Source organism: Coregonus clupeaformis, unplaced genomic scaffold (genome assembly GCF_020615455.1).
Source record: "Coregonus clupeaformis isolate EN_2021a unplaced genomic scaffold, ASM2061545v1 scaf0578, whole genome shotgun sequence".
NCBI lineage: Eukaryota > Metazoa > Chordata > Actinopteri > Salmoniformes > Salmonidae > Coregonus > Coregonus clupeaformis.
The window spans coordinates 1-23,423 of NW_025534033.1; the positions used below are offsets into that span (position 1 = coordinate 1).

At 41.7% G+C, this 23,423-nt stretch overlaps 2 protein-coding genes across 5 annotated transcripts; one reads left to right on the plus strand and one right to left on the minus strand.

Moving 5' to 3' along the window:
* Positions 1–2,023: 2,023 nt before the first annotated feature.
* On the minus strand, positions 2,024–6,936 carry LOC121582908 (calcitonin-1). Of its 4 annotated transcripts, none has more exons than XM_041899063.2 (5): positions 5,819–6,418; positions 5,602–5,692; positions 4,726–4,860; positions 2,871–3,068; positions 2,024–2,604 (listed from the first exon to the last, which is right to left on the minus strand). In XM_041899063.2, the coding sequence occupies exons 1-4, from the start codon at positions 5,835–5,837 to the stop codon at positions 2,897–2,899; spliced, it is 417 nt and encodes a 138-aa protein (XP_041754997.1). In that variant the 5' UTR covers positions 5,838–6,418; the 3' UTR covers positions 2,024–2,604; positions 2,871–2,896. The 4 variants fall into 4 exon arrangements, with proteins under 4 accessions (XP_041754997.1, XP_041754996.1, XP_045071942.1 ...); XM_041899062.2 differs by having other exon boundaries at positions 2,871–3,071; XM_045216007.1 differs by lacking the exons at positions 2,024–2,604; positions 2,871–3,068; positions 5,819–6,418 and adding exons at positions 3,081–4,010; positions 6,427–6,936.
* Positions 6,937–13,417: 6,481 nt separating this feature from the next.
* LOC121582909 (vitamin D 25-hydroxylase-like) lies at positions 13,418–23,097 on the plus strand. The gene is made up of 5 exons (XM_041899064.2): positions 13,418–13,689; positions 14,384–14,525; positions 14,756–15,388; positions 21,229–21,558; positions 22,888–23,097. Exons 1-5 carry the CDS (start codon positions 13,450–13,452, stop codon positions 23,067–23,069), a joined length of 1,527 nt encoding a protein of 508 aa, XP_041754998.1. The 5' UTR covers positions 13,418–13,449; the 3' UTR covers positions 23,070–23,097.
* The last annotated feature ends 326 nt before the right edge of the window (positions 23,098–23,423 follow it).

The window sequence follows — 23,423 nt, forward strand, 5'->3', positions numbered from 1 at the left end:
TAATATTCCCTACTGGATATATTAAAAGCTGATAAACCTGTTAGCATTACTATAATACAATTCATTCGGTGGTGTAAAAAAAAGCACAGCCTTATTAAGCAGACCTCCTTAGGGGGTTGAAATGAATTCATACTTCTGAAAACAAACTGGAGCCTCCTCTCCCAGAAGAGGAGATGAAAAGAGAGGTCAAAGTAGTGGGAGAACAAACACGTCAATTAGGGAAGACAAGCAGGCGTGAAGCTCTGCAGCTCAGACTGTCTTCACAGAGACCCAGGAGACCCACTGCCTTTAACAAAGCACCAAGGAGCTAATAAGGAAATAACATGTGGGCCTTGTGAGTTGTGTCTGTAATCTGTTGACAAGAGGTCAGAATAACTGTCGCCATCTTTACCACAAAATATATTTTACGTGCAAATCACTGCCTCACAAAGCCAATACACAACTCTGATGTGGAAGCTCTACTATTGATAAGGATTGTAAGCCTCTTTCCATCCCTCGATTTGGTTTAATGTATCCCAGCAAAGCTTTTCATTACTTTTATGCTCAGTCCCATTATATTTCTGAAATATTATTAACAATGTCAACTACTGCACTTTTTATTCACCCAGACAGAGAATATGCATTAAACCTGAAACAATAAAATAACTGTGCTATGAAAATATATTTATTCTTTATTCATGGTAAATGTAAATATAACAGAATAGTTATCCCAGCCGGCGGTGTGGCTCTGTGACATGGGATATAGCTGTGTGGGGTGTAGTATCTTGGAGAGATCATGTGGGTGTTTGATGAAATGGGGCAAAGCAGAGCTAATGGAGATGCTGTGTAAATCCCATTGGCAGGGCTGGCGTGGACCTGGCTACAGAAATACACTGAAAATACTCTAGATCAGTATACCTAACTCACAGACTAGTGCAAAATCGCACATATAGGCCTATGTTACTGAAACATATGTACCTATACTGTATGTGCAATTATTAAAGTCATTATTGATCTGAAACCAATTAACATGTTATTGGCGACATCAGTATGAAATATGAAAAAATGATGTCTTTATATGTTCAATGGAGAATACAACTATAATGTTTGGTATAGACTACGTTCTCTGTATCGCTGGTACTCATTTGTTGTGTTTAGGGAGTAAGAATGAGTAAACAATATCAATATGGTCCTGGATGTGGTTGTGGTATGTAAAATAGCCTTTTGCTTTTGTCCTGGAAAGATCAGTGTATAAACACTCTATACCTTTTCTTAAATGTGGATAAATGCATGATGTTTGTTCTTTAACCATTAGGTCAAATTCAATTAAATAATATTTGGGAATATAATGTGGAACACTGCATTGTGATCAAGGCTATGTTGACGATCTGAACATATACAGTATGATACGTTGGAAATGTTGGTAATGTTAAGTGTCATGTACCATAAGAAACTGCTCATGTTGGGAATGTTAAATGTCGTGTACCATCCACAAGCTTTACAGCAGTTGCCTGAACTCTCTGTTGCGGACATCCTCATTTCGAAGAGGTGTTCTCACGAAACTGACTGTCCGGACCGAACAGTCGGAGATACAAACTAAACGAACACGAAAGTGTTGGTTGTTCTGCTCTACGAAGCACACAAGCTTCAGGGGAGTCGTCTGAAGGTAACCCAATACCGGGCTGTAAAAATGGCAAAATGTGCCACTAATAACATGACCAGATTGCCAGATATAGGACAGACTCTTCAAAACCTTATTCCTTATGATTTATTTTTTGACTGTCTGTTTTGCCATATACAAATGTGTTATTCAATGTGTTTCTATGGCCTATAGCAGTAAAGACCAAATTCAATGTTTCATCAAATCATTTTTTAAAATATATATATATTTTTTTATACCCACAGGGTCCTAAAATTCAAAATCAAATGGCTAAATGATCAATTTTATGACCGTCTTAAAACAATTACATATGTTAGCTTAGTAGATATTGCGATCTAAGGGCTTAGATAGATCATTGCAGAATAAAACAAGGACTCCGACCCATATGTATCTAAAATACATTTTAATCTTGCTTAGATTCACAATTGTTACAATATTTAGATTCTTTGATCTTTTTCCTTTCACTCTTTAAACATACTGTACAATTAATGACATGTAAAGAAGTGTTCTACATCAAGGCACAAGACACAGCCATGGTCAGGGAAGCTTGTGGGGGCAGAGCTTGAATGTAGTCTCTGCCCCCCTGCGGTGTGCTGCTGACACAGGAGAGAGGAGGGGTGGGGACTCAGGGTCAAACTGTACATGTGCTCTAAGCCAAAACGGGAAAGAACCAATAAGGCCATTCTCACTTCCAACTGGCTTGTATAGAGTAATGATCTGGTGAAAATAGACATAACCGAAGTTTGTTCTTTATTTTTTGTTGTAATGTTTTCTAGGTTGTTTTATCTCCTCATGGTCATAGAGCAGAAATGAATATCGGTAACACAGAGTATGCAAGAGGTATGCAGGAAATTAGTCCTGTAGTTTGAAGGCTGTTTTTTTTAACAGTGAAGAGTTGTCATTTTCAGTTGTCTGTAGTTGGTTCAGGACAGGATGTATTGTTGTCTCACTGGAGTGCTAATACTCTGCAGGGAGAGAGAATGGAAGGAAATTACTGGTTATCCTCCTTTCTACTGAACTCTTACTCCCAACTTGTATTCATCCATAAGACACAGACCAAATTTGAAGGCCGGATAGTTACAAAGAGACTATCTGAAGAGTACTGAAGTAGAATCGATGTGGAAAGACAGAGGCTGGGGAAAGAGCATTAGAGATACAGTAGAGACAGACAGAGGTTGACAGTCAGAGGCACAGCAGTGGGAAGAGAAAGAAGTGTAGAATGTTGTCATACCATATCCCTGAGGCCTGTTGACACATTCACATAGGTGCTGTCATGGGGCTGTCTCTCCTTCGTCGTCCGAACGCCTTGGCGCCCACGTTGGTTGGGACGAAGTTGCTGTTGCCCATTCCTCCTGATCTGTTCAGGAAGTCAGCCAGGCGGTGGGTGACACATGTGGCAGTATTGCACGCACGCTTCTGTGCTGTAACGCTGCTTTTAGGAAGAGAAAGGACAGGTCATACATACCTCTCCTAAATTCAGGATTTATTACAGAGATACAAAATGTATAAATTACAATAAAAAGTACAAAGGTAATAAATTACTGTTTGCTGGAGAAAATGTATAATATATATCATCAAATTGAAAATGAAGACATTCACACATTCAGAGATCTAAACAATGAGATTCAGCTCAAATTAGTTATTCAACTTACCTCAAATGTATTGTGAATTTACATTTACATAGCAAATACATTGGGGCTTCACCAATATTGTTCAAACTGTTGTGAACTATTAAATATGTTAAATTGGCGTTGTTTCACTTGAATAATTAAGAAGGAAAATATGTTCTGGTATAAAAAATATGTTTATTAAACAAGAAACCTAGTCACGGTTGAAAGAAGCATTGATTAAGATTTTTGATTTGATTAACAATTGTAATATATTGTGAATGATCTGTATAATAAAGGGATATCATACACCTTAAGATGGGGAAGTGTAACTCGATTATTATTCACTTTCTAAATCTAAAGGATTGGACTCTGCTTTGTACTTATGTATCTTATTCTCTGTCAAAAAAGGGGATTTTAACAAAAGAAAAAGAGAGTAGGGACATTGCGGGACATCAAGGTTTCTCTGCAGTCAGTCAAGCAAGCAAGATCCACATGCATCAGCAATCATCAGGCTAGGATGGAACAGAACAGAGGGGTCAGGTTAACTAGGGCTGATGGAGGGAAGGGCCACTCAGATTTCATCATATGAGTCTCCATAGCTTGCATAGCGGTTGCTCTCAGGCAGGCTGCGTTTCTTGCCAGGCGTGCCACTTCCCGTGTTGGTGCGGGGGTACGTCTGCAATTTGTGCAACTCTTGGGACAGTTTGCCCAGCACACAGGTGCTGAGGTTGGAGCAACGCTTGGACATGGGTCTATCCAGGCTGTTAGAGAGAGAGACAAACATGCAGAAACAGGCTCATAGTAACCATGACATGCAGATGCATCCTGCTGTTATCCACATGCTACAGTAATAACACTGTATTCCAACATCATGCATTTCAAAGTCCGTTTTTACTTGCATTTATATAAGAAATAAGATTTTAGAGCCATGCTATCAAGTCCAACACAGGCAATTGAAAATAGTCTATAGCTATAATGCCCTCAGTTAATTAGGCTCATGCGGCAATCCTGTTTATAGCATCGTAGTTAAATTATAACAGCACAACTGCTGTCATGCATCCCATTCCTCTTGCACTAATTCACATGCTTTCTTCCATTCTTTAGGGTCATTTATCATTTAGCATTCCGCAACAGGCTTTCTCATAAACAATGCTTAAATAATGAATACATCAAAATTAAGTGTTCCAAAAATCCATGCATAGATAATCACAGAGAATATATGTTTTAACTATAGATTTCCCTGTTGATGGTTGGGAGATGTCCATACCTCTGTGTCTTTAATAAATACCCATAGCTCTGACTGCTATAGGAGGCAGCAAAGGACTGGCCACATATTAACAAGACATTTCGGGTTATATGTTTTCTTGAATAATAGGAAAATGTGTCATCCATATAGTATAAACCAAGTAAACCTAGAGAAAATGAAAATGAATGTTGTTATAAACAAGTTGTGGAGATGAGGAGAGCTGTACCTACCTATTTCCTTCATTGGCTTGTTGCTCCAGTTCCTCTGAAGTCATTTGCACAAACTCCTTGACGATGGCGTTGAGTAGCCTTCGGGCTTCATAGTCAGTTAGCGTGACTCGGTCTGTCATGGACTCTAAACCAGTTCTGAAAACACATAGGCGATTAGGTTGATCAGACAGAAACTGCACCAGCACTGGGTTAAAAATAGTATGACGTAGGTTATGTGAGTTTGCTCCAGCTAAAAGCGATTGCCTCATGCTTTAAGGGATATCAGCCAAACTCAAAACAATCTGCTAAAAGTGTTCCTTTTAAAAAGCTGACAGGTAGCCAACTTAGAGCTTTATGACTAAATCAATACTGTAGTAAGAATGGTGACCAAGGTCTCTCTATCTGGAATATTGAACACCCATGCATTCTACAACCATTTGGAAATATTCTACATGCAATAGCAATCATCTTAGCCTATTGCTGTGGCATTAAGCTGGATTGTTTCCAAATGGATGGAAGTGGTTAGGAAGTTATAAATAGAATGGCTTTATGAGTCACCGGATTGATTAGATTACGATATCGTAATCAAATTGGATCACATTACTGTAAAGAGGGCATTTAATGTAACGTAATGTATGGATTTCTGTAATCACATTGTGTTATCTGAAAACGAAATAATCTAAATTAGCATGCATTAGATTTATATGGCTGCCAAGATACCTCTTTAGAAAATTATCAATGAAATAACAGCAATTACTAATAGAAAGATAGAAGTATCCCAATGGGTCTATGCCCTTTCCTTTTGGGATTGCTATAAATGAACATCCCTGTAATCTATACATACATTTCAGTGACTGACTGGACATTGCAGTGTATAAAACATGCTTTGATCCTCACCTGGCGGGAGCTGCATGTGAACTGTACATCTGACAAATGACCAGGAAATACGCAAAGAGGAGGGCAGAGAGCTTCATCATAACCATGGTCCCTGCGGTAAAACACATTACATCCACAACCACAGAAACTTGGCTTTAAAAACATTCACATTTCTCTCAAAGCAGAATTGAACAAGCATTTCATCCTGATCAAAACAAACATCTTTGTATGTCCCTACGCATGTAAGCTCCATCCATCTCAGTTTCAGTTCAGTTTCTCCACCCATCCAGGTATCTCACTGTTCTACTGGGAGTGAAGAAGCTCCCCATCTCACTCTCCCTGTCCCAAAGCATTCTCTTCCCTTCTGTGACGAGACAGTCCTACCAAAGTCCCTGTTTCCCTGCTATCAGAGTGAGCCATCTAGTCTCAGTGCTCCCCTCTAACTGAAGAGAGGAGCTGGGCTTGGAGATGCAGTAGCAGACATTGAGAAGGAAGTGATACTATCTAGATTATGAGCTGGAGCCCCAGCCAACCAGCCAGCCAGCCAGCAGCAGCTCCCACAGGAGCCCATGCATTAGTGGAATGAGCTGTAGTCTAAACCCAGCGACCCTCTCACAATCACCTCATCTACCCTTGAAAGCCATCTGAACTGCATTTCTCTACAGCATCTCACAGAGGGTCAACGGCCTAGGCAAAGTCTACACCATTTCTTTCTGTCCCCTCTATCATCACTGGAACACTCTCTGCAGATTTAGCAGAATATCTAATAGCCACAGAAATGACATCCCATCCATGCAAACCCAATGCATCATGTACACAGAAAAGTGGTTGAAATTCTCTACTTACCGTGATTAGTTGTTCTCGTGGACGAAGATGGAATGAGTTGAGGTACTTCAAGTTTTGGACCAACTTGTGAATCTGTTGCACCCTGCTACAATGCCCTGTCTTATATATCTACCACTTGGGTTTCTGCATTGACTGAGTAGGTGTTTAATTATCTAATTTTAGCCAATCAGAGCGTTCAGCCCCATCCGCTAGCCAATCAGATACCCTACAGCGGTTACCACAAACCAGTAAAGGAGATAGAACACAAATTACGTCATTGTTCTGTCACAAAGTGCTCCATTCACAAAAACCTGCCAGTCATTTGCACCATTTGATATCAGAATTTACATTGAGGACAGGGCCAAATCAGACAGGCAGACACTGAAATCATCCAAAAATAGTTATACATATTTTAAAGGTCCCAACAATGTTCCATTGCTTTATGTTTTTGAGGAATCAAGAGAATAAGTCATCCTCATTGGACTTGCTGGCAGAGCCACCTACTGTACAAACAGACACATTGCAGCTCTCCAACTCCTGAGATACATTTTGAGTGTAATACACCGTGCTGTTTTCCCAACTCCGGTCCTCCAGTACCCCAACAGCACACATTTTTGTTGTAGCCCCGGACAAAAACACCTGATTCAACTTGTCAAGGGCTTGATGATTAGTTGACAAGTACAATATGTGCTGTTGGGGGTACTGGAGGACCGGAGATGGGAAATGCTGTACTACAGAATTATCAGACAACAATCATGTGTTGTTATATTAATGTAAAATATACATTTTTGCAAGAGGCAATGCATTCAGTTAGGTTACTTGATAACAACTGTTATAATATTTTAATTTATAATATTGAAACATAATTGTTGAGTTGGTCAGGCTGCTTCATTTAAATTAACAGAATTACCAGATTATCAGAATATACAGCATGCTTAGGCCTTTTCTACATAATTTTTTTAATGACATATGTAACATTTGAGACATTATAGATTCAAAGACATTGGCAATTTAAACTAGCTCTGTGAAATGCATGTCTTGTGTTTTTTTTCTAACAATGATATAGTCAATACTTCATATTCCATAATGAATTCCTACCCCCTTCCCCATACAGCACACTGACTCCTCAGTGAACTGCTCTTTTCAGGGAATCGATGGTGTGGCTGACAATATTCGGCCCAGTATCTCAGACCCAATTACAGAGCTGTTGGTCTCTGGGCATCATCTTATTCCCCTTACTTTACATTATTGGGTAAGGTATCGTAAAGCATCCTGCCCAAGAGTCTTCTTTTGCGTCACGGAGGAACCCCATTAGTGTGGATGAGGCTTTTAGTGCTATTGAACAGAGTGCAGGGCCTATGACGGAACCACTAAATCAGGGAAATTGGACAGAGCCGGGTTCCACCCCCCTCGGTGCTCCTGGAGAGGTCGGAAACGGTGGTTGTGTAGGCTTACAGGCTTGCCTGACTATAATGTATTGCCACTTCCGAATAAAGGCCTGACTATATGTGAACAGATGCAGCATGACCACATATCTATGGATCATCTCAGTCCCTACCTCAACTTTCTGTTCCCAGTTTCTAACTTTCAATTCAATACAGTAACCTTTCCAATCTATTCTGGTCAGAGCATCTCACGGTGCATCAACCTGGTGTAAGTTATGTCAGGAGACAGATAATCATTGTCTTATCTGAACAGAGAGGGAGGGAACACTGACATGTGACATGATGCACTGTACTGTATATAGGGTTAGTAGTATCTATTGAAAGGGTGTTGAGACGACAGAAACTCACATTCATTACACCTGCCAAATCAATACTACACAATGGTATTGGAATACAATATCAATGCCAAAATTGGAAAGATAATTTCAATGTCAAAGAATGAGACTGTATCATGTGTGTCTGAATGCAACCGTTAATGGCACTCAATGCATACTGTAGGGCAGGCTAAGCATCTCCCGCAAAAAAGTAGGGAATTGACAGAATGTTTGATTACATGGAATAAACACTGGAGTGTGACACAAGCTTCCGCCACTTGATGCTCTCCATTGAAGGTTTGACCACCTGGAGACTGTGGTGACACAGGGATTACAGACTTAAACATGTACACTTGACCTGGCTGTCCTGTCAGGGCTTCGCTAGGGAATTGGATGGATGTTATCTAGAATCCACTTTGAAATGCAACTTACCTCATCTCTGGCGGAAACAGGAAAGTTTGCAGTGTGCATCCTTGCTGGGACATTAAGGAAATTAGATGTAATCACAGAGCCTAGGTTACCCATCAATCAGAGCTCCTCTGTTCTGTGTGATCACACTGCAGGATGCATCCACCTCTCTGACCTGGCCTGGCCATAGCAGCTCTCTATCTCTCTCTCTCTCTGCATGGGGCTGGTCATGCTCTCTTCTCCTGTGGCATAATGAGGAGAACCCAGTTAAACGCCTGTGCTAAAATTATATTTATGAGAACCAAACAGCAGATTTTTATATTTGTATTAATAATATTTAGATTTATGAAATTACATTATTGTTTGCGTCATTGTGAGTCATGGGTGCAGAGGCCTATGGGAGTAGCTGACTAGAGCTGGCTTGTGCACAATAGAAGACAATAGAAGTCAATAGAAGACAATAGAAGTCAATAGAATATAATAGAAGAGATTATACAACGGGTGATGCTAATCCTGAATGGTGATTGGTTAAAACTGCATTCCAGCTGCTGTCTATTCCACAAGTTACCACCCGCTAAATCTATGACGTTAAAATGCCTATTTACTCTGTTACATCTGACTGCGCAATCCACTGTCTCATCAGCCCAGCCATGCAATTTATAAACTTGATCTCCACTATAAAAAGCTTTTAGACTAACATTTAGTTTTCAACAGCGGAGATTTGTATAAACCTTGCTGTCTGTCTCGCCGACATTTGCAACATTGTTTCAATATTCAAATTCGATATCCAGCTGTCCCATAGTAATGAACATGTCGGGAGTCGGGACGAGACAGACAGGCAGGCAGCCATTCTCAGCCAGTTGAAATCATCAATCAGCTGGCATCATTTTTATGGATATATACAAAGAAATATCAATTTAAAAAAAGGTAAAACGAAACGAAATGCAGCTAGTTTGCAGTCTTTCCAGCTTCAGTTTGAAGTGATTGTGTTAGCTGTGTTGTTGGCTAGCTCCCAGGCACTGAACAACAATGTCCTGACGAGTGAGCACATTTTCTATGCCAGGCGAAATCCTGCCTCATTAGCTCATTGATGGAGATTTATTCAAATAAATGTCTCTAGAAAACTGCTTAAACAAATGCAAATGAAGCTCTTTGCTGTTATTCTGGCTTTTTGACGTGACTGTAAGTTAGCCGTAGTTGGCTAGCTAACAAGCAAGGGATAAGAACGTTGCCAGCCAGTATGGCAATGGAACATTTAGAATGAACGACTAGATACAGAACAAAAAGACTGAATGACTGGGTCGCATCTCTAGCAACCGAACCGATAGAACGAACGACCAGCCGGCTTGGGTAGCAACCCTAGATTTGTGTCGGGACTATATCTTGTGGAAGGATGAAATAGTATGAATAAATTAATCAAAATAAAATTTTAATGAAAATATGTCAATCATTATTTGAATATGTTGGTAAGCCATTGTATAAAAGTGATAATGCCCTCGAAGCCGGGCCTAACAACACCCATGCCATTATATCCTCCAAACACTGGCTTCTCAGGCATTATCACTTAAATAGAAGTCAATAGAAGTCAATAGAAGACAATAGAAGTCAATAGAAGACAATAGAAGACAATAGAAGACAATAGAAGTCAATAGAAGACAATAGAAGACAATAGAATCGAATAGAAGACAAAAGAAGACAATAGAAGACAATAGAAGTATACGTGTGTGAATAGATAACAATGACAAGTAATCTGGAGAAAAACATCCACCTAATTAGTTACAGTAAATGACAAAACGTAAGGTTGCTGATGTATATAATGGTTGATGAGGTTATATTAAAGCATCTGTTAAAAAGATGCTTGAACAAAACATCAAACGTCAATATGTTTGATGTTGTGTCTACAGTATTCAAGTAGTACGGCTGATTTTCAGTAAGCACAAGGTCTGTTGGTCAGCCCTTCCCAACACAGTCACAACTGGACATTTCCATTCAACAGTGAGAACAAGTTAATTCAATGATGTCTTTGATTGATGTGTAAAATGCTTCCTGGATAGTTTGTTTTATCTGGGGGGCTGGCAGGAAATAGGAAATAAGTTTGCTTGAATGTCCTCATTAAGTGGCGATAACAAATCCAAATCATTGGGCAAGGTCTGGGGAGACCAGTTTGTTACATTTGGAGAAAAAATTTGCATCTCTGCCAGCTGCCTCAGCAAGAAGGAATGTCTGGCTGGGTAAACAGACATCACTGCTACTAATGAGGAGCAAGTCACCACACACTGAGTGGACAGGCAGTCGATACAGAGGACCTCCAGAATCAACAGGCACACTACTATTTGATCCAGATTTGGGCCCATATTCATAAAGTATGCCAGAGTGCTGATCTAGGGTCGGTTTTGACATAGACAGGAGGGACCTGATCCTGGATCGGCACTCCTACTCTGAGACGCTTTATAAATACAGGCCCAGATCTGTGCTTAGGTATGTGGGTAGTGAACAGGCACAGCTTAATAAATTATGTTTCATTTCCTTCAGTTCTGCCAGTAGCCTATGGACAGAGCATAAAGGTGATTCAAATCAAACCAGGTCAACTACAACTGGAAGAGGAAAGTTTGTGCAGCATAATGCATGAGATGGTAACTCTATAAGGGGGTTTCAATTCTTCCCATGCTATGATGACTGTGGCAACCCTGAACCAGTCCTGACTGATGCCACTAGGGAGTGATGTTCCGAATCCACCTCAGACACTGTGCTTCTGTCCCAAATGGCACCATATTCCCTATATAGTGCACTACTTTTAACAAGAGCCCTGCTCAAAAGTAGTGCACTATAAAAGGAATAGGGTGCCATTTGGGACGTAACCTGTGCTTCCCTTAGCCATCACAATAGCGCCATGGTGGTTGCAGGAAGGTTTTCGTATACGTTCTCGACCCAGACAGACCCTTTCACAACCTCTACTCCACCTATACTGCTATCTGCAGGGCCTAAGACACACTACTGGAGGAATGTGTGGTATTTCATTGAAATGGCTGAGTAGGCTTTCCTTCCACACCACAATGTAACCTGTTGGAGGTCAGTTTCTGATCTGAATGATGTCCTCAGGTTCTCTCGATGCTCCGAAGGGCTTTGACAAGGTTCATTATAGTGCATAGAGACACTCAGGAAGTTAATGTAGGAAGAAATGTGCCATATAGCGTGAGCATTGCTATTGTAATATTTCTTTCTCATTTAACATGCTATGACATAGACATTCTACACATGTGCTTGTAAGTTGCAAGTTGTTTGCATTAATGACTGACACTAAAGTGGGACATTTGGGGAAAGACAATCATCTTTATATTGTAATACCCTTAATGTACAAACCAGACTGCATGCTGGTGCTGGTGTAGCCTACCAAAAAAAATACAATCCAGACAGAATGGCACAATTGTGAAGAAAGTGATTGATCTATTCTTGTATCCTACTGATTGTAGGGTGTTCCAACAACACAGTATAGGGCGAAGTTTATATCCTAATGCAGACGAGGACAAGTTTTACCCCATGCCCTAGGTCTTTTAAAATTGTGTTATAGGTTAGGCCTGTGTGTTATAACTGTGTTATATCACATGAATTTGAAATAACTATTGTATTGGATTATTATACAGCATTAGGCTATGAGTTATAGAAATAGCATTGATCTCTTGAATCAATCAAACATTAACCTTGCTTTTGCTGCATAATGCTAATTTGTATAGATATAAGACAGGCTAAACAACACTCACATAGAAAGTATGCTATGACAATGGGATCAGCCAACTTGGACCTAGACATAACACAGTAAATGAAAATCCGTATTCAGAGACACTCAAATTAAAAATGTATGCACACATGACTGTAAGTCGCTTTGGATAAAAGCGTCTGTGAAATGGCATATTATTATTATTATTATTATTATTAAATTAGTATGATATGTTAGGTTTGGTATGGTATGTATTAATTTGTGAATGTCCATCATCCATTTCCTATGATATGTTATGAATTACAATTTGTATGATATGTTACGAATTACAATTTGTATGATATGTTACGAATTGCAATTCATACAATATGTTACGAATTTGCGATACGTATTATATCTTATGAATTCCAATTTGTTGTGGCTAACTTTAGCTAGGTGGCTACGTGGCTAATGCTAACATTAGCTAGGTGGCTAATGTTAGCTAGGCTAGAAGTTAGGGTTAGGGTTAGGGGTTAGGTTAAAGGGTTAAGCTTAGGGTTAGGGGAAGAATTAGCTAACATGCTAGTTGCAAAGTTGCTAATTACCTAAAATACTCAAATTGTCTGTGATGAGATTTAAACACGCAACCTTTGGGTTGCTAGACGTTCTCAATGTATGTTATACGCCCACGTTATACTCCCACCCTGACCAACCACCCGCCTTTAGTTTTTGCCTTAAGTAACATTATGTCTTATGTAACCATAACAAATGTAATATATCATGCTAATTTGAGTATCCCGGAGTTTCGTTTACTATGTTACGTCTAGTCTATGAGAGCAGGCTGGATCAGCGGTGACAAAATATAGCTTTTTTATTCCCAACTTGATGTGTGGTGCCAGCTGCAGGCAAGTTATGCTGCATGTCAACAAATGGCCAGAAATCATAATTGGGAAATCAAATCCTCAGAAATAGCAGAATCACGATTTGTTAATGGCTAGAATTGATCGAAGGCTGATCAAAGTTCATCGATAGTCATCACAGCTAAACTTCTAGCCAATCTTAGCCTTGTAGAGGGAGAAACATCCTATTGGGAGGGGATAGAAACATGTGCAAGATGATATAGCCTACATAACTCTTTCACAGAGGAGAGGTTAGTCCAGACAGCAAAGTTAGAGATAGAAAAATGGTATTAATAAAGTTATCATCTCTAGTCTCAGCAGTATCGTATGGACAGGCTTTCTTAGGTCTGTGTAGTTTACTTATTTCCCTTATTGTTATATTGCTGATCCGGCAGCTTGTCAAGCAGAGGAGACCCCGAGGATTCCCTCCTGGACCGTCACCTATCCCTGTCATAGGGAACATTATGTCTCTAGCAACAGAACCGCACGTCTTTATGAAGAAACAGAGTGAAATCCATGGGCAGGTACGGTACTTACCTTATTGTGTCAAAATGGCTTGACTAACCCTCGGCATTTTTTTGTGTTGGCTACTTGTGTGCACACCCATGAAGGCTAGTTTGCTTGTGTTCAAGCCGGTTTAACTCTTGCGGTTTAGCCTATTGAGTGTTGCTTTATGAATACGGATTTTTGCATTACAATAGATGTATTTTATATATTACAAAACAGAATCTCAAAGTCGCTTTAATTTCATTGGTGGAAAACAGTGCTTAATAAAGTTTGTAATGCATCATCCGGCACACACACACATACCAGAATTCCTAAGTGTGTCAAAGGTTACTTAGGGTGGACGCTCCATTCTTGTCCCTACATCCTGCCTTGCGTCAGCCTAGAAAAAAAGCTCAGAAAAGTGAACAAAGGAGGCTCGGTATTCGCAAAGTTTTGGCAGGCTCCAGCTGCGCTTGCAGGGTTTCGAAAAATTGCCAAGGTCTGCTTAGTCAGCATGCCTCAGCAAATAGAGTCAGACTGCAGTGAGGACTACTTGCCTATCTCTAGACTAGCCTAATACATAATTTGCAGTTGAGATGTTATGTCATACTGGACTATAGTCTACTTTCTGGACCTATAGTCATATTCTCAAAATTCCCAAATTAAACATATTTAGGGAAAATAAATGGCATATTATCTTGGATGTGTATTTATTCAAGTATTTTATCTAAGATTTTCAGTCTTGATTTGGGAGGCTACTCAACAGTGGTGCTGAATGGATATGATGCCATCAGAGAATGCCTGTACCACCAGAGTGAGGTCTTTGCTGACCGGCCATCTCTGCCTTTATTTATGAAAATGACCAAAATGGGAGGTAAGAAAGTCAGTTATAAGGTATTCTGAAATATGCACATTATGACATTGTTATATTGTTATTAGTTATTACATGCAAATACAAGCTTGGTTTTATCCAACTCTCTAGGCTATTTGATGGTATTGAAATCAAAATAGGTCCACATATCCTGAAAATAATATTCAGTATCTTCACACATGCTCAGTAAGGTCTCATTATGTCTGCTCTAATCTCAATATCTTCCTTCTCAGGACTTCTGAATGCTAAATTTGGCAGAGGATGGATTGAGCATCGTAAACTGGCCTGCAACTCCTTTCGTTACTTTGGCAGTGTTCAGAAGCCCCTCGAACAGAAGATCTTGGAAGAGTGCATGTTTTTTGTGGATGCCATCGATGAGCACAAAGGGAAACCCTTTAACCCAAAGCACCTGGTGACCAATGCTGTGTCAAACATCACCAACCTCATCATCTTCGGCGAGCGTTTCACGTACGACGACTGTGACTTCCAGCACATGATCGAGATCTTCAGTGAGAATGTGGAGCTGGCCGTCAGCGGCTGGGCCTTCCTTTACAACGCCTTCCCATGGATCAAGTACCTCCCCTTCGGAAAGCACCAGAAGCTGTTCCGCAATGCAGCCAAGGTCTACAACTTCCTGGAGCAGATCATCGGGCGCTTCTCAGAGGGCAGAGTGTGCCAAGCCCCGCGCCACTACATCGATGCCTACCTGGACGAGTTGGAGCAGAGTGCTGGCGACTTGGGCACCACGTTTTCCAGGGAGAACCTGATCTACTCTGTGGGCGAGCTCATCATCGCAGGCACGGAGACCACCACCAACACCCTACGCTGGGCCATGCTCTACATGGCCCTCTACCCCAACATCCAAGGTCAGTGTGCTGCCTTATAGCACAGTAGGTCAGGGTCAATGCCTTGTTCTTACTCAGGCCTCATAGTCCCCTGGCTTGTCCTTACTGTAGGTCTCATATCACCCTGCCTTGTCCTTACTGTAGGTCTCATAGTCCCCTGCCTTGTCCTTACTGTAGGTCTCATAGTCCCCTGCCTTGTCCTTACTGTAGGTCTCATATCACCCTGCCTTGTCCTTACTGTAGGTCTCATAATCCCCTGCCTTGTCCTTACTGTAGGTCTCATAGTCCCCTGTCTTGTTCTTACTGTAGGTCTCATATCACCCTGCATTGTCATTACTGTAGGTCTCATAGTCCCCTGCCTTGTCCTTACTGTAGGTCTCATAGTCCCCTGCCTTGTCCTTACTGTAGGTCTCATAGTCCCCTGCCTTGTCCTTACTGTAGGTCTCATAGTCCCCTGCCTTGTCCTTACTGTAGGTCTCATAGTCCCCTGCCTTGTCCTTACTGTAGGTCTCATAGTCCCCTGCCTTGTCCTTACTGTAGGTCTCATAGTCCCCTGCCTTGTCCTTACTGTAGGTCTCATAGTCTCCTGCCTTGTCCTTACTGTAGGTCTCATAGTCCCCTGCCTTGTCCTTACTGTAGGTCTCATAGTCCCCTGCCTTGTCCTTACTGTAGGTCTCATAGTCCCCTGCCTTGTCCTTACTGTAGGTCTCATAATCCCCTGCCTTGTCCTTACTGTAGGTCTCATATCTCATATAACCTCATCGTGTCAAGTGGCGCAAAAGACCTCCACAAAATTTTATATCTATTTTCAAATGAGTCCTATTCTGGTATTAAGCTCAGTTTCAACAGTTCGCTAACAGGTCATCCTTGGTCTTTCTTTTTCCTCTTCTCCTCCGGTGTCCAGTAAAGGGACTTGCCATGTCCTTATTTAACCTTTCTCCAAGCCATAATACACAGCAACTTTTATTTGCATAGGTTAGATAACTAAGGTATAGTTTGTTTGTGAACCTTTTATAGATTTTTTGGTTTCAACTGTACAAAGGTATACACTCCCTCCCCTTGGACAGTGAAGCTACAATTGTAAATGTGTCTCCATACTCCACCATTTTAGATTTGAGATCAAATATTTCATATTAGGTGACAGTACAGAATGTCACCTTTTATTTGAGGGTATTTTTTTATATATATATTAGAAGTGAAAGCACTTTATGTAGCTAGTCCCGCCATTTGAAGATGTCATAAGTATGTGGACAAGTTCACTTATAGTGTTTTAAAGTAGTCAAAAATGTAGTATTTGGTCCCATATTCCTTGCACACAATGACTACATCAAGCTGTGACTTTACAAACTTGTTGGATGCATTTACAGCTTGTTTTGGTTGTGTTTCGGATTATGTTTGGCCCAATAGGAAGTGAATGGTGAATAATGTATTGTGTAATTTTGTAGACACTTTTATTCTAAGTAAGTGGTAGCATCCATTAATGATGAATCTCATCATGCAGCCTTACAATGTATTAAAAATCCAAACATATAGCCCAATGTTTGTAGAACAACTACATTTACATTAATAACTCTAAATTAATTGTCTCCAAACCTATTTATTTGTTAACTGCTCAACACAGAATAGCCTCATGTGCGCACTCCCTCAAATAATTTGGAGACAATATTTATATTTTATTCAGCTTTGTTCAATTGTATTCTTCATACTATAAAATAATGCCACAGAATTATAAGCAAATCTTGTCTGCTAAATGAACTAGTGTAGCCCACAGCCATTTGGCATAGTCAGATCAGGAGGTGGGGTAGAAGGATTACTTTATCCTATCCCAGGTATTCCTTAAAGAGGTGGGGTTTCAAATGTCTCCAGAAGGTGGTGAGTGACTCCGCTGTCCTGGCGTCGTGAGGGAGCTTGTTCCACCATTGGGGTGCCAGAGCAGCGAACAGTTTTGACTGGGGAAATACCCTCAAATGAAAGGTGACATTCTGTACTGTCGCCTCATATGAAACATTTGATAACAAATACAAAATGCTGGAGTATAGAGCCAAATGTACAATTTTTGCTTCACTGTCCAAATACATATGGAGGGTGTATGTTTGTTTGTAATCAATAATAGTTGAGTAAGCAACTTTCATTTGCATTGTGTCTAAGTTTGGATTGATAATTGTGTTAACTTTTGATTGATTTTTGTTTAAACTATTTCTCTACTAAGGTATACACTGAGTGTACAAAACATTATGCTCTTTCAGTGATATAGACTGACCAGGTTATTGATGTCACTTGTTAAATCCACTTCAATCAGTCAAATCAAATGTATTTATAATGCCCTTTTTACATCAGCAGATGTCACAAAGTGCTTATACAGAAACCCAGCCTTAAACCCCAAACAGCAAGAAATAATATAATAATAATATGCCATTTAGCAGACACTTTTATCCAAAGCGACTTACAGTCATGCGTGCATACATTTTTGTGTATGGGTGGTCCCGGGGATCGAACCCACTACCCTGGCATTACAAGCGCCGTGCTCTACCAGCTGAGCTACAGAGAAATGCAGATGTAGAAGCACGGTGGCTAGGAAAAACTCCCTAGAAAGGCAGGAACCTAGGAAGAAACGTAGAGAGGAACCAGGATCTGAGGTGTGGCCAGTCCTCTTCTGGCTGTGCCGGGTGGTGATTCTAAGAGTATGAAAATGTATGCACTCACTACTGTAAGTCGCTCTGGATAAGAGCATCTGCTAAATGACAAAAATGTACAAATGTAATTGTACATGGCCAGTAAGACCAGATCGTTCTTCAAGATGTTAAAACGTTCCTAGATGACCAGCAGTATCAAATAATAATGACAGTGGTTGTAGAGGGTGTAACAGGTCAGCACCTCAGGAACAAATGTCTGTTGGCTTTTCGTAGTCGAGCATTCAGAGGTCGAGACAGCAGGTGAGGTAGAGAGAGAGAGGGAGGGAGGGAGAGAGAGGGTCAAAAACAGCAGGTCCCGGACAAGGTAGCACGTCCGGTGAACAGGTCAGGGTTTAATTGTAACTGGATCAGCAGCACGAAAAGGTAGCACGTCTGGTGAACTGGTGAAGGTTCCATAGCCACAGGCAAAACAGCAGAAACTGGATCAGCAGCACGACCAGGTGGACTGGGGACAGCAAGGAGTCATCAGGCCAGGTAGTCCTGAGGTATGGTCCTAGGGCTCAGGTCCAGAGCGAGCGAGAGCGAGAGCGAGAGCGAGAGCGAGAGAGAGAGAGAGAGAGAGAGAGAATTAGAGGGAGTATACTTAAGTTCACACAGGACACCAGATAAGACAGGAGAATTTCACCAGATAGGACAGACTGACCCTAGCACCCCGACACATAGACTATTGCAGCATAGATACTGGAGGCTGAGACGGGGGGGTGGGGGGTCAGGGGACACTGTGGCTCTGTCCAACGATACCCCCGGACAGGGCCAACCAGGCAGGATATCACCCCACCCCCTTTGCCAAAGCACAGCCCCCACACCACTAGAGGGACATCAACAGACCACCAACTTACTACCCTGAGACAAGGCTGAGTACAGCCCACAAAGATATCCTCCACCACACGAGCCAGAGGGGGCGCAAAACCGGACAGGAAGATCATGTCAGTGACTCAACCCACACAAGTCGAGTATAGTGAAAAAAGCCTGCCACTACGTGACACACCCCTCCTAGGGATGGCATGGAAGAGCACTAGTAAGCCAGTGACTCAGCCCCCGTAATAAGGTCAGAGGCAGAGAATTCCCGGGAGAGACGGAAGCCGGCCAGGCAGAGCAGCAAGTGCGGTTCGTCACTCCAGTGCCTTGCCGTTCACTTTCGCACTCCTGGGCCAGACTACACTCAATCATATGACCTACTGAAGAGATGAGTCTTCAATAAAGACTTATAGGTCGAGACCGAGTCTGCGTTTCTCACATGGATAGGCAGACCATTCCATAAAAATGTTGCTCTATAGGAGAAAGCCCTGCCTTCAGCTGTTCGCTTAGAAATTCTAGGGACAATAAGGAGGCCTGCGTCTTGTGACCGTAGCGTACGTGTAGGTATGTATGGCAGGACCAAATCGGAGAGATAGGTAGGAGCAAGTCCATGTAATACTTCGTAGGTTAGCAGTAAAACCTTGAAATCAGCCCTAGCCTTAACAGGAAGCTAAAAAGTAGAGAGGCTAGCACTGTAGTAATATGATCACATTTTGTGGTTCTAGTCAAGATTGTAGCAGCCGTGTTTAGCACTAACTGAAGTTTATTTAGTGCTTTATCCGGATAGCCAGAGAGTAGAGCATTACAGTAGTCTAATCTAAAAGTTACAAAAGCATGGATTAGCTTTCCTGCATCATTTTTGGACAAAAAGTTTCTGATTTTTTTTAATGTTACGAAGATGGAAAAAAGCTGCCCTTGAAATATTCTTGATACGTTCGTCAAAAGAGAGATCAGGGTCCAGAGCAATGCAGAGGTCCTTCACAGTTTTATTTGAGACGACTGTACAACCATCAAGATTAATTGTCAGATCAAACAGCAGATCTCTTTGTTTCTTGGGACCTAGAACTAGCATCTCTGTTTTGTCCAAGTTTAAAAGTAAAACATTTGCCGCCATCCACTTCCTTATGTCTGAAACACAGGCTTCCAGGGTAGGCAATTTTGGGGCTTCACCATGTTTAATCGAAATGTACAGCTGTGTGTCGTCTGCATAGCAGTGAAAGTTGACATTGTGTTTCCGAATGACATCACCAAGAGGTAGAATATATAGTGAAAACAATTGTGGTCCTAAAACGGAACCTTGAGGAACACTGAAACGTACAATTGATTTGTCAGAGGACAAACCATCCAAAGAGACTAAATGATATCTTTCCGACAGATAAGATCTAAACCATGCAAGAACTTGTCCGTGTAGACCAAAGAGGGTTTCCAATCTCTCAAAAAGAATGTGGTGATCAATGGTGTCAAAAGCGGCACTAAGGTCTAGGAGCACGAGGACAGCTGCAGAGCCTTGGTCTGACGCCATTAAAAGGTATTTTACCACCTTCACGAATGCAGTATCAGTACTATGATGGAGCATTTCGTATACATTATTTGTCTTCAGGAAGGCAGTGAGTTGCTGCACAACAGCTTTTTGTAAACATTTTGAGAGGAATGGGAGATTCGATATAGGCCGATAGTTTTTTAAATTTTCCAGGTCAACGTTTGGCTTTTTCAGGAGAGGATTTATTACTGCCATTTTTTGTGAGTTTGGTACACATCCGGAGGATAGGGAGCCGTTTATTATGATTAAAATAGCAGGGCCAAGCACAGGTAGTAGCTCTTTCAGTAGTTTAGTCGATTAGGCAGCTGGACCCTATTCAGTGTAGAACAAGGGGAGGAGACAGGTTAAAGAAAGATTTTGAAGCCTTGAGACAATTGAGACATGGATTGTATATGTGTGCCATTCAGAGGGTGAATAGGCAAGACAAAAGATTTAAGTGCCTTTGAACGGGGTATGGTAGTAGGTGCAAGGCGCACCGGTTTGAACCGCAACACTGCTGGGGTTTTCACACTAAACAGTTTCCTGTGTATTTTAAGAATGGTCCACCACCCAAAGCACATCCAGCCAACTTGACACAACTGTGGGAAGGATTGGAGTCAACATGGGCCATCATCCATGTGGACGCTTTCAACACCTGGTAGAGTCCATGCCCCGACAAACTGAGGATGTTCTGAGGGTAAAAGGGGGTGCAACTCAATATTAGGAAGGTGTTCTTAATGTTTTGTACACTCAGTGTATGTCTGTAGATACTAGATAAGAGTTGAGGAAGCAGATAGAACACTGTGATGATAAGGTATTGACAGTGTGCTGCTGGTGTTTCCTCTGTGTAGAGAAGGTGCATAAGGAAATTAACAGTGTGATGGGCAGTGGGAAGTCCCCCACGCTGGAGGACAAACAGAGGATGCCCTATGTGGAAGCAGTGCTACACGAGGTCCTGCGCTTCTGTAACATCGTGCCCCTGGGCATCTTCCGCGCCACCACTCAGGACACACTGGTGAGCGGCTACACCATCCCCAAGGGCACCATGGTCATCACCAACCTGTACTCTGTGCACTTTGATGAGAAGTACTGGTGCGACCCTGGAACTTTCTCACCACAACGCTTCCTGGACAGCAATGGAAACTTTGTCCGACGGGAAGCATTCCTACCCTTCTCTCTGGGTGAGTCTGGCTTCTTTCCACTCTCAGGCCCCCAAAGAGAGTAGCACACTGTCTCTCACACACATACTGTACACACCCTCTCACTTGAATGCCTCTCCTCTTTCCTAATCCAAATGGTAATGCTTAAATACAGGTTTAATAGTCATCATGGGCATGAAATTCCAATATATTAAAGAGATTCTTCTGTACGTTTATATACTTTTTAGCCAGTAGTTCTGAAAGTAGCATTCATGAGCCAAAAGTGGTCCCTGAAAATTGCATACTACGTCACATGTGCAGATATGTGCACCACGTCATTGCTCTCTCTCTCTCTGCTGTGTCCACTGAGCTGGGCCCGCCCTGCAACCTCATCGGATAATGCTGGGCAGGCCTCTTGCTAGCTGTCACTCAAATGTGAGAGGCTGAAGCTCATTGGCTAGAACTCAGAGCCCACATGGAGGGAAATGTAGGGAAAATAGCACAGCACAGCTTCAATAAAACAGTCGCTTTCAAACTAGGGATTTCATGTCTAATTGAGGTAAGACAGTATTTCTGCTCATAGATTATGCATGTATGAACTACACATTGACACATCTAGCCCAAAGCGGGAGGTTTAAAAAATACTTTGTTAGTCGCCAAAGTACCAGAGCATGTCTTTAACTGTATTCCCCAGCTATGATCTCATTTAATTTTACCTACAATGAGTCAAATGGAATAAAAGCTAGAGCCTCTCCGGTATAACAACAACCTTACGGGTATGAAGGCCCAGTGATCCATCTGAGCACTTCAATAATAGACTGGTGAGCAAGCCTGTCCCTGGGGCTATTGCAGACTACAATGCTGCCATTAATAACGGAAAGTACTGTTAAGACAGAAAAATACCCCATGTCAGTTCAAACAAAACTCATTCTCTCTGTCATACCACCCAGAAATGTGGTTCCCTCTATTGCTCCTCAAGTTGCGCTGTGTATGCAAGTATAAACCTTTTCCCAGCCATATCATGTCATTGGATTAACCTATATCCTAATAAGGTAAACACTAAACAGCTGATAACAGTGATAGTAAAGGACCTTTACTATCACTTAACAGATACATTGAGTACAGTAGATATGTTGTAATGGTTGAATGTTCACTGGAATACAATAGTCAGTAGTAGCTGGTGTCACTAAATCGGAGGACGGCTCATTGTAATGGCTGGAATGGAATGGTTTGATACCGTTCCGTTGATTTCATGTCAGCCATTACTACGAGCCGTCCTCCCTTCACCAGCCTCCTCTGAGTAGAGTAGATGATACAAAGTATGACATGATCTTCACAAAACTCAATCCATATTGTGTGGTTTGTCCTCAGGGAGGCGTCACTGTTTGGGCGAGCAGCTGGCCAGGATGGAGATGTTCCTGTTCTTCACCACCATGCTGCAGCGCTTCCACCTGCAGTTCCCCCCCGGCACAGTGCCAAGCCTCACCCCCAAACTTGGCATGACCCTGCAGCCGCTGCCTTACTCCATCTGCGCCGTCCGCAGGCAGCAGTGACAGATTCTCAGAATGCACTTCCCGAAGGGGTGGGGGGGGGGTTGGGGGGTTTAGTCAGAACAGAACAGGGGTCTAGGGCTTGGACTCCCACCCTGACCTCCAGGGTCTGAACTCCAGTGTTTTACACAGAACTGCTAGAATTCTAAACATCAGCCGATGGTTATTTCTGAGCAATTGCATGTTTGCACAACACCATTTGCAAAGTCATAGGATCACCAGAACTGTTACTGGCGAGATCCTGAAAGATCAGGTGGAACTTCTCAGTAAGTTTAATCGAGAAGATAAGCAGTGTGAATATTTAAACAATACACACACACATATACTATGAATTAACCTTGAATTAGAATTTTGACT

Bases quoted from the DNA above. Each gene is read 5' to 3' on its own strand.
- LOC121582908 (XM_045216006.1), bottom strand. The intron at 4,861-5,601 runs GTGAGGATCAAA...ATGTGTTTTCAG, and splicing joins TCACATGCAGCTCCCGCCAG to AACTGGTTTAGAGTCCATGA. The intron at 4,011-4,725 runs GTAGGTACAGCT...TCTCTCTAACAG, and splicing joins CAAGCCAATGAAGGAAATAG to CCTGGATAGACCCATGTCCA.
- LOC121582909 (XM_041899064.2), top strand. From the start codon at position 13,450: ATGGTATTAATAAAGTTATCATCTCTAGTCTCAGCAGTATCGTATGGA. The intron at 14,526-14,755 runs GTAAGAAAGTCA...CTTCCTTCTCAG, and splicing joins GAAAATGACCAAAATGGGAG to GACTTCTGAATGCTAAATTT. The intron at 21,559-22,887 runs GTGAGTCTGGCT...GTTTGTCCTCAG, and splicing joins ATTCCTACCCTTCTCTCTGG to GGAGGCGTCACTGTTTGGGC.